The sequence below is a fragment of the Lepisma saccharinum genome, chromosome 14 (genome assembly GCF_977018435.1).
Source record: "Lepisma saccharinum chromosome 14, izLepSacc3.1, whole genome shotgun sequence".
Taxonomy (NCBI): Eukaryota; Metazoa; Arthropoda; class Insecta; order Zygentoma; family Lepismatidae; genus Lepisma; species Lepisma saccharinum.
In genome coordinates, this window is record NC_139242.1 from 74645441 (window position 1) to 74658582 (window position 13142).

General features: G+C 39.0%; 1 protein-coding gene across 1 annotated transcript; it reads right to left on the reverse strand.

The window, feature by feature from the left end:
• Positions 1–8937: 8937 nt before the first annotated feature.
• Positions 8938–10059, reverse strand: LOC145998413 (somatostatin receptor type 2-like). Its single transcript, XM_083134820.1, has one exon. It carries the CDS (start codon positions 10057–10059, stop codon positions 8938–8940), a length of 1122 nt encoding a protein of 373 aa, XP_082990946.1.
• Between the last annotated feature and the right edge of the window lie 3083 nt (positions 10060–13142).

The following is a 13142-nucleotide window of genomic DNA, read 5'->3' on the forward strand; positions in this document are numbered from 1 at the left end:
CCTAAACTAAACCAAACACGCGCTACTACTGTATTTTTATAATTGATACACTTTTTTGCAGATATACTTTGTAATACATTTTGTTATTATACATTTTATATTTGGACAAATGAAGAAATTTAGAATACAGCTTATGAACATATTTTTATGTTTTTAATTTTAAGATTGTACTTGTGATGTTTTAGTAGAGTTGTCTTCGCTAATTGGTATCATTTACACACACACACACACACAATCACAAATACACAAAGATATATAATGATTGATTTACTGATTTGCTTTATTTCACTTCGCTTCTCTGCAACATTTTGTTAATCGCAAAGATGAGGATGAAAGATGCAGTGAAATTGATGAAGGGACGTTCACAAAGAACAATCATGCCCATGCCTGGATTCGAACCCGGCGTTTATGTATACGTCTATGTATGTGCGTATATATATATACATATATATATATATATATATATATATATATATATATATATATACACACACAGAGAGAACGCAGTGTTGGGAGGAGATGGGATGTCTATTTGAGGTTAAAATGTTTATATTGACGGAGAAACATTAATTTCCGATTAGCTTTACTACTGTTTAAATTATTGTCTGTAATTTACAATTATTTTCATATTTCAGTTCTTTTACTTCTTTTTCGCCTTTTTGTATTAATAACAAAATGATTAACCAGTTCATAGAAGGAAAGGGTTCGGATCAACCTGCCTCCGTTGCTGAGAACTCGGCTCACGATCTGGATTCTTTCTTATCTAATAATCAATAATTTCCATCGTCGCGATTAAACTAAGGAGGTAGAAAAGTGGTGTCAAATATCAAAATGACAGAAATACAAACAAAAGGATTCGAGCATAACTTAGAGCGCTTGTTTATCAAAGCCTTACCTAGCCACTAGACCACGTAGACAACTTCTATAACAACAAATTGAAAAGCGTCATTGGCGGAATCTAGTATTTGATATCCTTATTAGACTTTTGTTATTTATCGTCGCCATTCTGGCACTTTTGCCTAATCGTGACGCTGAGGATGAATGATGATACGATAAAACTGATGAAGGGACACACAGAAAAAAATTATATGTAACCATCCCAAGGTCGGGAATCGAACCTGGGTCTCCTGCGGTCCTAGCACGCTGTCCTAATCACCATCTTTTTATCTGTACTTGTTCCTAAGATATCGATATTTGACACGGTATTTTAATACTTCTTTTAATTTTGCATCACTTTTCTGCCTCTTCAAGCTAAAAGTGGCGATGAGGATGAATGAAAATGATGAATGGGTACTTACAAAAAACTATTTATACTAAGAATAAGACTCGAACCTGGAACCTCCGATTACGAGATAGTGTATCATATCAGCCACCTAGATGACAACTGACAGGGACAGGGCGCATTAAGTGGTCGACTTTTGATCTCGCCCCAGAAATTCCCGGGTTCGAATCTCGGCTTGGGCATGAATGTTCTTTGTGAGTGCCCCTTCATCAATTTCATCATATCATCACTTATTTTCATCGTTGCTGCGATTAGCCAAAAATGTTAGAAAAGCAACGCTAAATAACAAAAATAAGAAAAAATATTTCGCTTTTTGGTGGTTTTATATCCCATACATATTGTGCACGAAGTCAAGCGTCTTCGATAAACTTATAAGAGAAATACACCTAGCAAAACTATAGTGATTTTTCTTAGCGGTGTCTAAACGGTATGAGTTTAATATCGTTCTCTGTGGTACAGTGGTTAATGTATCATGTCGGGAGGACACTGCTCTTCAATAGATTATATTTGATGACACAGAATGTAGAGGAAATGCGCTCCACAGGTGTGAGAAAAAATATTATAATAATCTACCAATTCGTTTTGTTTTGAGTTAGTTGTAACTTAGCATTTAATATTTTATTTTTCCGGAAAATCGTAAGTATCTTGGTCACTTTCAATGGCATCTGAACCCTAGTATAATTCTGATTCTGATTGGATATCTCTTGAGGAAATGACGTCATCAAACCCGAGGAAAGGTAAGTAATCTGTGGTAAATATTTGTCTTTGTAGTTGTTCCTCAAATATTGTTACAAAGATTGTCTTATAAGGATGGAACAGCAGACGTTTTCCCCTTGTGCTTTTGTGTTCATTTTAATTTGTTTTGAATAGTGTCCCTGGATGTATGACGTCAAAGTCTAGTTTCTCAGAACAAAAAGAACCATCTGGTGAATGAAGCCAACTGAACCAAAAAATAAGTAACGTAATGTTCAATACATATATACTATATAAGTAACTACATACTGTATTTTAGCTTGATACTTGTATTTTGTTGTTGGATTGTACAAAGAAAAATGGGCTCGGGTATCCTTTTCTACACCCTCGATTTTTCGCACATTTCAAATATTCTCGTTACGAAAATTAGTTCTTCATAAGAAACGATGTTTCTAAATAGCGCGGAAAGTATTTTTTTTAGATCTACGTGCTAGGAAACTTACGTTTTTCAATATTTAGATTCCTTATGTAACGTCGAAACTGTTTTGCAGGGATTTGATCATGGCGCATCTTGGATTCATGTCACAGGCGCACGTCTAAATATTTTCTTTTTCTTCTTATCTTTGACTTGTGCAATGGGATAATTTGCAATTTTTTCTTGTTATGAATGACTTGTGCAATGGGATAATTTGCGATTTCAATATATTATTTATGTAATTTATTGGCGGATTGGATATTTGAGACATTGCAATTGTTTTGTGCGACTTTAGACATTGGAATTGATTTGTGTGACATTGAATTAAGACAAAAGGACTAAATATGAGATTGACACACGTTCAACGGATGAAGGACATAGAGGACTTTGTTCGACGAGACATACGGGACATTGTACTTGACTTACAGGGAGATGGTCTGCTGCCCCACGAACCATTGGCGCTAGGCCCACGAACCATTGGCGCTAGCCTCACGAACCATTGGCGCTAGCCCCACGAACCATTGGCGCTAGCCCCTAAACCATTGACGCTAGCCCCACGAACCATTGACGCTAGCCCCACGAACCATTGACGCTAGCCCCACGAACCATTGGCGCTAGCCCCACGAACCATTGGCGCTAGCCCCACGAACCATTGGCGCTAGCCCCACGAATCATTGACGCTAGCCCCACGAACCATTGGCGCTAGCCCCACGAACCATTGACGCTAGCCCCACGAACCATTGGCGCTAGCCCCGCGAACCATTGGCGCTAGCCCCACGAACCATTGGCGCTAGCCCCACGAACCATTGACGCTAGCCCCACGAACCATTGGCGCGTGGATAGGTTAGTTCAGTTAGGTTGAGATCGATAGTTAAAATTTGGTGTCGTGTTAGTATCACGATCTAGAAATTGGAAATAATTGCGAACCATTTCAAACGACAAAATTTCAACTTTAAACGGCTGTACAGTCGTAAATACTTCTTTCCGCGCTCCAATTTTTTTATATTCACAAATAGGATCAAATAATGTTCATAATGAAAAAAAAAATTCAAAATTCGAGGGTGTAGAATAGGGTACCCGACCCGAAAAATGAACATAAGATCCCTAAATCTTACATATTTACTAAATATACATAAGATATTGGGATACTTTTCGGATTTTGTGCAAATACAAGAAACAATACTTCAGTTATTGATTTATAAAAAGGTAAAATCCTTATTGCTTAATCCTTCGAGTGATTCATATTGTAATTGGCATTGCAGAGTTTGATTAATATTGGAGTTCACTAACAATACAATAATAGAATTAATAATAATAATAATAGCCGGCCCCAGTGCCGGAGTGGTTAACACATCACGCTACGACGCCAGGGGTCCCGGGTTCGAATCCTGGCCTGATCATGGTTGTTTGTGAGTGTCCATTCATCAATTTCATCATATCATCACTCATCACCATTTTCGCAAATTAGCCAAAAGTGGCACAAAAGACGAAGTAAAATAAAGCAAATCAATCAATCAATAATAATAGTAATAATAGATAGTTACTCCCCTTGCACTGCAAATTATAAACCAGACAATATGCTTCTTTAAGAAAAATCAGAAATATTTTACTCTCTGCTAAAATACGAATGTTCTTTTTCTTCATTCGTTCTACTTTTTGATTGCTTCATCAATCATTCCCACCGTGGACCTCCCCGATGACGTAGTCGTAACTCTGTCATCTTGTGTACAAGAGGGTCCTGGATTGCACAGTGCTTCCTATCACACGTTAAACCATATTATAACACCATTAAGCCTTGTTTCCATGATATGAAAAACTCAATATGCTGACCAAGGCAGAAATTTATTTTATTATAAAACATAAACTAAACGTAACGTTTCAACCTTCTAGCAAGGTCTTCTTCAGACTCTGCACCAAGTACAAATGTAACAAGGTACAAAACAGGACGATATATATACACAAACATTACTCCCCTCCAGACTATTAGAAAGTTGTTCTGGAACATTCTAGCAGGTGGCTTTCCCTTGTCAACTGTCTGGAGAGGAGTAATGTTTGTGTATATATATCGTCCTGTTTTGTACCTTGTTACATTTGTACTTGATTCAGAGCCTGAAGAAGACCTTGCTAGAAGGTTGAAACCAGTGATGTGCGTCTACGCGTAAACAACGATAGTCTACATTCTACACGTAGACTATTTTATACACGTAGATGGCGTAATCTATGTAAACAACATGGCGAAAGGTGATATCTTAGCAAAGGGCGCCGTGGAAGTAAAACAAAATTATACTGCGTATCAGTTGCTGATGTGTGATAAAGACCACTCTTGCCTCACGACTGCCATCTGTTGTTGTTTTTTGCGTATTATTTATCTTCTTCCATAGTTGATAATAGAAGATGAGAGAAATTTTGTTGTAAATAGAATTCTTTTCAGTTCGTTAGGAACCAATATAGTTGAAAATGTCACTTTCCTTTCATGAAACCCTTGAAAATTAATTTTAATGCGCTTTAGATTGTCTACGTAGTCTATGTAAACTACAACCCAATGTAATCTACGCGTAGATTACGTGTAAACAACACATGTAGACTTAAACTTATAGTCTACGGCACATCACTGGTTGAAACGTTAAGTTTAGTTTATGTTTTATAATAAAATAAATTTCTGCCTTGGTCAGCACATTGAGTTTTTTAAACTATAGGTTTAGTCACCATTAACCTATCTGAACATAAAGTGGAGGGCCAGAAAAGCGGCGAAAAGTAGCCAAAAATAAAAATGGAAAATACTCGGAGTAGAGAATCTAAATCTAAATCTTTAGATATGTTTCCATATTCTTAATTAGTTCCAGTCGGCGCCTTCCTTAACGTGGATTATATCTCTCTGATGACTACTCTTAAAATAACAGTCGGTCCTAGTCGCCAAAGAGATTCAAGAACAGGAAGAAACGTGAAATGCCAAAACGTCATGCGTGTTGAAACAGCGGGACAGAGATATCTCGGAGATGCAACATCTGCAACATTCCGCAAAAGATACTCTGCTGCCAAGCGGTGCACACAAGAGACGGATTGTTCAGGAGGAACCACATAATTCATTTTTCATGACTCTCTTATCAGAATGACTGACATTAAAATAAGGGAGAGGCATCAGAAGGTTGACACGCTTAAGAAATGTTTCTTTGTGATTCTACTGTTATCACGTGAGTTTTTTAGAAATATATTCTAACAACCAATAATATTAAAACTTGCAAAAAAAATGCCTGTTTATCTTTTATATTGATTTTGCACACCCTTACAATAAACAATAGTCATTATGATTAGTTTTAGAGTTTCAGTAGTTGGCAATATTTGCAATTATGAAAATACATCCAAACACAGTTCTGTTAAGAGATTTTAGCGATTATCATGTTAGCATTCCAAGTTATAACCAGTTTAAAAGGAAACGAAGGCGTTACTTGCCTCCGCATCTCAATCCCAACGCACCACTTTCTATGATTTTGATAATTTTGCAAGGAAATAAATTCTTGTTCATTGCAAGTAAATGCAACAAATTCAACGACATTCTTCTTGAGAGGTTGAGAGTTGGAGATACAATTGATTGATTGATTTGCTTTATTTTGCTTTGCTTCTTGTGCCACTTTTGGCTAATTTGTGAAGATGGGGATGAGTGGGCACTCACAAACATCCATGCCCAGGCCGAGAATCGAATCCGAAACCCCTAGTTGAAGATATAAAACCTCATATGATTATACTACCTAAATAAAAGCTCCTCGAATCCTGGTTAAGACATGGGTGTAGCATTGTTCTTTTCTTCATCATCCATTCTTGAGTTCATCATTAATCCCCAGAGTTGTAGAAAAGCAAAGAAAAATAACTGAAATTGAAATTTCAGTAAAAACTTGCCGTTTCCTTCGGTACTTGGCATGCATGTTAACTGGCAGCTGACACCTCTGTGAACAATTACAACCATATTGATGGAGAAAGAATTCTCTCAGGCTATCGACCAGGGGAGTTGTGGAAAGGATTCCAAGCTTTCGAGAGCTAGAATCACTCACATCAACAGGGTAGAAGTGATGTTGTAACGTAGCAAAAAAGGCTTTTATGAAGATGAGAGTGGCGTTAGTTCTCGAAAGCTTGGAATCCTTTCCACAACTCACCTGGTCGCATCATTCGCCGACAGGAAAGCTCAAGACTTACTTCACATTGATAGAGTTGTCGATGCGAGTGTCACATTATCAAATTAATATAAGATTTATACGGCACTAATAATTATTTTTAGCAAGTTAAGATTAGTTTAAGTAGGTGACCCAGGGGTCTTAAGTACTAAAGAATATATCGAATATTGTATTCAGCACTTGACACCTGTGTCTATCTCATCAAGGTAATAATATTTCTGTAGTAAAAACAGAATGCACTACAAAATGCAAAAATAGCCTTTTTGAAACAAAATAACAAAAAATAGGAGTAAAATCTTAATGGATGGACTTACCTGCTTAACAAAATCCATGAGAGGATCAATATCACACAACCTAGACACTACCCATCATGCAATTTCTAACATACATGGACTAAATATGCATTCGTCTCAATTTCTACATGAGCTCTAATGACGTTTCTTCACAAGGTGTCGACTACTGAAGGGGGTGTCAGCTAGTGGTGTCTTTCCTTTGATAATAGCTTTAATACCTAAACAGTGAATAACGCCTGCTTGCGTGTGCAATCCGCAGATAAGGTCCTTCATTGAATATTCTCCAATACTACTGTGATTGCCATTTTTATGTAGCAATCATAAGTTTAGTATATTGCACTTTCTACGATAATATGAACTTGGTTAAGAAAGAAAAATATTTTTCGCTGACTTATTAAATATGTTATTATGGGATATAATGTAATATATTAACATGGCCAAACTCACTACTTCATGGGGCCGACTCTGTGGCCGAGTGGTTAGCACATCGCGCTGCGACGCCAAGGGTCCCGGGTTCGAATCCCGGTCGGGCTTGGTTGTTTGTGAATGTCCATCATCAATTTCATCATTTCATCACTCATCCCCATCTTCGCAAATTAGCCAAGAGGCACAAAACGCGAAGTAAAATAAACTAAATCAATCAATCAATCACTACTTCATGAATATGTATTATTTTATTTTATAACTTAAGGATTATTTTAAAGTGTTTTAGAGCATCAACGCTTTGAACTGCAGTGTAAAAAAACGTATTCCTGAAGGTAGGCACGAGCCAAGTCGTATAAAGAACTTTACAACAAAACACACGCACGTACGCGCTCACACAGGGATGCAGCCGAACGCAACACCGGCAAACTTTCGCTGCGTGCACAAGTCATCAAGAAGAACATCTCTTAGTTTATTCTCATTGAGGCCTCGTTATAATACTACGAGATCTCAAAGACAATAATTTTCTATCCTTTATGTATGCAACCACGAGGAACATATTCATGGTTACCACTAAACTTTTCTAAATCTCAAAACTGGCCAATACTTGTGTTATAAACACAGCATAACGTGCAAATGGGCGAAAAGAATCATGATAGGTCACATGGTATAGAGTTTTGGCTTTCACTGACAAGACATAAAAATCTACGCGAGAAACTATGTCATTTTAAAGTAAACTTTTCACATAACCTTCAGCCTACTATTTTTATTGTCTGCTTCTGTAAGTTGTTGTCGATTATTTGCTCTCAAAAACAAGAAGACGGATTGGACTATGGTACCTTTATTTGGTTATTGTGCCGCTTGAACGCGGCCGGCTTGTAGGCTGGAAGCACGTAGCTTACCGGCGAAATCGGATATACGTATGCCCTCAACTCAAGCCCATAAATGTATTTTAATTTAAGTATTGCACAACTGCATGTAAAGTGATCACGTACTTTTGTCACAGAAGATGTTGGAAATGCTCTTGTAGGGCAACGCATTTTTCACATCTTTTGAGAAACTTTCCTTAAAAATCGGCTTCTCACACTTATCAACACTCAGCACGTAATAGTTTAGCACCCATGGCCTTAGCAAACTACACAGAAGCCGAATAAAGCTTTCTTCAACACGACACCTCAACCCGTATGAAAGCAAATACTAACATTCATGACAGACAGAGAGGTGCTACGTTCTGATGACATGAATCTGTTCTCGTTAACATGTTGTTGGTCAGAGTTATCTGTATTTGCAGTGTCCGTAGTGTGCTTAACGAAGAGAAACTTTGCGAAACCTCGGCTTGGAAAGGTACCAAATGCTCTATGCGCTTGACTTGAGGTTATACGTATACCCCATTTCACCGGTAAGCAGTGTGTTTCAGCCGCCACATTCGAGCGGTACAATATCCAAATGAGGGCACTGTAGTATTTGGCAGTCTTTCACTTCACAAAATCTCCTACTCGTGTGTCTAGTAGTTTTCGAGTTATCGATACGACGATTATGATGTTTTCTGCAGGTGTTCATTCTAACTGCTCAAGGAACTTAGCAACAAATCGTATATGCACATATTCAATAAGACATTTCGTATTTGTTTATCGTAGCAGAAACGACTCTCACAGACTCCCTGGATAACACGGGAGGATCGCACTGGCTTGATGATCGGTATAACCTCCGTTTGTTTCTTCTGGGAGACTCGTCGGTGACTTTGGTCTTCGAAGAGTTGCTTCTTTTCAGTTGACCGTCGCACTGTTCCTCGTTCTGGCGTTTTTCCGTGTGGGATCTTGCAACACTGCTCTGTTGCGACGCAGTTCTGCAGCAGACTTTGCAAAAATCCCTCCTGAAGTCTTTGCTGATGAAGCTGAATATGATGGGACTGGCAACAGAGCCTGCGTAAGCCAATGACTCAGTGACAACCCAGCGTGTCCCTTCAACGTCTTTAGAGAAGAGCACCGACGGTCTAGTGCAATACAGGAAAACAATGTAGATCCAATATGGCAGCCAGCACATGAGATGAACACAGAGGAACATAAGGACCATTTTCCCTCTTTTCCAAACGTACTTCGAGGCACCTGGTCCTCCCGAACGCAATCTTCTGAGTCGAATTACTGATAATATATTGCACAATATGCTGGTCGGCATGGGGATCACAAAACCAATAATAATTCTGAACAAAAACACAGACGTTCCGCCGTCTACCACGTCGCCATCTGGCCACAGAATAACGCACTTTGCCTTCCCGCCTCTAGAGTGCACCACGTCCGTGTACATGGTTACAGGGATCATGAGGGCTGCACTAGCGCCCCAAGCGGTGAACGACAGCATCTTCGGAGTGGAAGCGTTCCTGAATTCCTTTCCGACCGTCGGGTGGCAGAGCGTGAAGTAGCGATCGGTGCACAAAATGGCGACGAAGATCCCCACGATGAACGGGCCTATGATGGAGATGACGGCTTCTATCGTGCAAGCCCTGAGCGATATGACCCACAGGGATTCGTGAACGATTTCGTTCAGGTAGAAGGGTATTCCGATGAAGTAGATGAGGTTCGCCACGGCCAGGTTCACGACGTACAGGTCAGTTGTCTTCTTCCCGGTCGAGACGCAGTGCAGGACGTAGATGACGAGAATGTTCGCGTGGAAACCGACGAAGAACACTACGCCGAGAATCGCGTACGCAATCACGAACTGGCGTTCCATCGCCGTTGCGAGATGGCGCTGCGAGTCCAAAGGGCACACTGGCAGTTCTTAGGAGTTGGCGATCCGAGTCGTTGGCCTGGAGTCGCGACAGTTGTCTACTGAACGTCTTCGCTTTTACATCTCTCTCGTTTCCTCTCTCTCCGACGCCCACAATGATCTCACGGTGCGAAATTTTTAAAACGCGACTAGTCAGCCAGTTTTTAATCATGCCCCTCCTTTGCTGCGTCCTCAACAACTTTGATCCAAAAATAAACCGCCTTCTTCCTCTAAGGCGGAAATTTTAAGCGACGTGCAATGTGCCAATTTCTTCCTTCCACCTTAAAAAAAACTTAATCTGTGTCAACGTTACCTCCCCCTCCCCCCTCCACCTCCTTCTTTTCCCCACAAGGACGGAGGGAGATCCCTCCTTGATGAAGAGGCATCTCAAGAAAATTGTACCCACCAATCACGTTAGCAGGATGTGTGACGTCACGCAATAAATTACTCAAATCGTTCATCAACAGAACGCAAAGCACTTTCGTGGATTGATGCAAGAGATATTAAGGTGACTATTTTCGGGTTTCGAGTGGCGGGAAACATGCTACTAATGGCCTCCTTGGCAACGTTCATTTTTTTCTCCGACTTGTAGAAGAACATATTGAGCTGATATTTACAAAGAATAAGAAGTAATCATAAGTATCTCTTATAAGGAGCAATATTAAAAATAAAAAGATACGTTAAAAGACACTAAAAAAATTGCCACTATAACAAACATTAATTTTAATATTGTGAATATCATGAGAATCTCAAATTCAAATCATATTACATATTATCCAAACTTTAATAGCCGTCCTCCGTGGCATAGTAGTCAGCACATCGCGATACGACGCCAAGGGTACCGGGTTCGAATCCCGGCCTGGGAAAGTATCATCAATCTTCCCCACCTTCGGATTTAGCCAAAAGTGGCAGAAAAGAGAAGCAAAAATCAATCAATCAACCTAAATTTAATATTTAGCTTTAAATAGTTTCAAAACATAGATTCAGCGAACAAAAATTTCGTAATGTAAGATAAATAATAATCAAGATTTATACATTGTTTATCGGTTTCAAGACAGAAAAGGCTTAAAACTTATTTTCTAACATTCTGAAGAATGTTTATAGTTTACACTTGACAATTCCTCCAAACTATTTAAACATTCTGTTTCCTAACTTTTTGAAGAAGGTTTACGGTGTACATTCAACAATTCCTACAAGCTACTCTGTTGAGTTTTTATTACGAGGGCCATCCAGAAAGTAGTACCCGTTTTTGAATTTAAAAAAAACTAACAAATATTTTTTTGAAAAACTTTGTAATTGTTAACAACAAACTTTAAACTACTTCTCTACATGGTCTCCATGTACATTTAAGCATTTATCATAACGTGTGATGAGTTTTTGGAACCCAGCTTCATATTCCTCTGCCGCCAGTCCATTGAGAAAAGTAGTCACCCTTTCTTTCAGTTCATCATCACTATGAAATGTAAGGAAGCGAGGGACCAGCCCCTGCCCTAGGAATTTTGCCGCCCCGTGCAATTTTACTTCTTGCCGCCCCCCAAATACGTACAAAGAAAACGTAATGTATGAACAACTAAGCTTGTTATCCGTGGCAATTTCACATGGTATAACCAATTTCTAACATAATAAAATGAAAGAATACATAATATGAGAAGATAAGTTATTAATAAATAAAAAATAATATATATTTAAGCCTAATAATAAAAAAATATCTGTTGCATTTAGTCACCAGTTTCTTCTGACGAGCAGAACTCTCAGCTCTCCTGTTTTGTTTCACTATTTCTTCATGACTATTTATACTGTACATAATTATGTACTTTTTTCCAGAACGTTGTACATGAAGTAACATATCTTCACTTCATCACTATTTACAAAGAACTATGTTTGTACAATTATGTACGCCTCGTAAACCACGATTTCTTCATGATTACACTATTCACTTTGTACCTTTTCCTTCCATAAGTTGGAAAGCTTACAAATGAACTTTTCTAGCTTTTCTATTTGCAAAGTTGCTAACAACAGAACCATAGTCTAATATTTGACCAATTTCATGTTCAATTGAGATCATGGCACAAATACACAAGTCTCTCAATACATTGTCACACTCAAACGCGCGCGCATTCTCACACACTAACTGCACTATCGTTACACCGTCAAGATCGTAAATGAGGTGCAATCAGAAACGACAAAAACAGCGGATATTCGTACTTACTATTGCGTCTTGCGTGATTCGGCATTACCTACCATCACCACCTATCGCGATCAACACGTCAAATAACAATGCAGCTCTATTTTCAACTACCGAATGTGACACGTCAGTTTAACTCAAACCTCGATAACAGGGAGCGGAGGCGGAGAACTGGCGCGCGATCAAACAATAGATAGCGTTGTAACTTGGCAATTTACACGCACAGTAGACGTTGCTTACCATTTTCACAGACAAAACAATAATAGCTGCTTTTGTAAGAGGACAACTATAAACTTTCGGCACCGCTTTCTTTCGCAGTTACTCTTTGCTTTTCTTAACCGTTTCTGCTCTATACTGTATATGCAAATGGATTTAATTTGAATTTTCTCCGCCCCAAGAAGACCAAACTGCATCAAATAATGCAGCTTACACCTTTTATACATTTTGCCGCCCTGTGCAAATGCACGTGTTGCACGTACGGTAAAGCCGGCCCTGCGAGGGACCCCACCTTGCACAAATTTTCCCATACTTCAGATGATCCTTGACAATTTCATGAACAATTTTTCGTGAAACATCAGTGAACTGTTCACTGATTTCATCCAGTGTGCCGCGCCGATCTTGCTTGATGAATTCGTCAACTGCACTCAGCAGTTCGTCCGTAATGACAGACGTGCGCCCGCAACATTCGCCGAACAGACGACTCGTCAAGAACATTGTCTTCATAAACCTCCCTTTAATTGACGGTGAATATCACATGGTGGTACATTCCTGGTGTTGATATCACAGCCCTAACTTCACAAGTAGCGGCGTTTTCAAATCGTTTGAACATTGTAAACACTCACAGAAACAATAACTACAATGA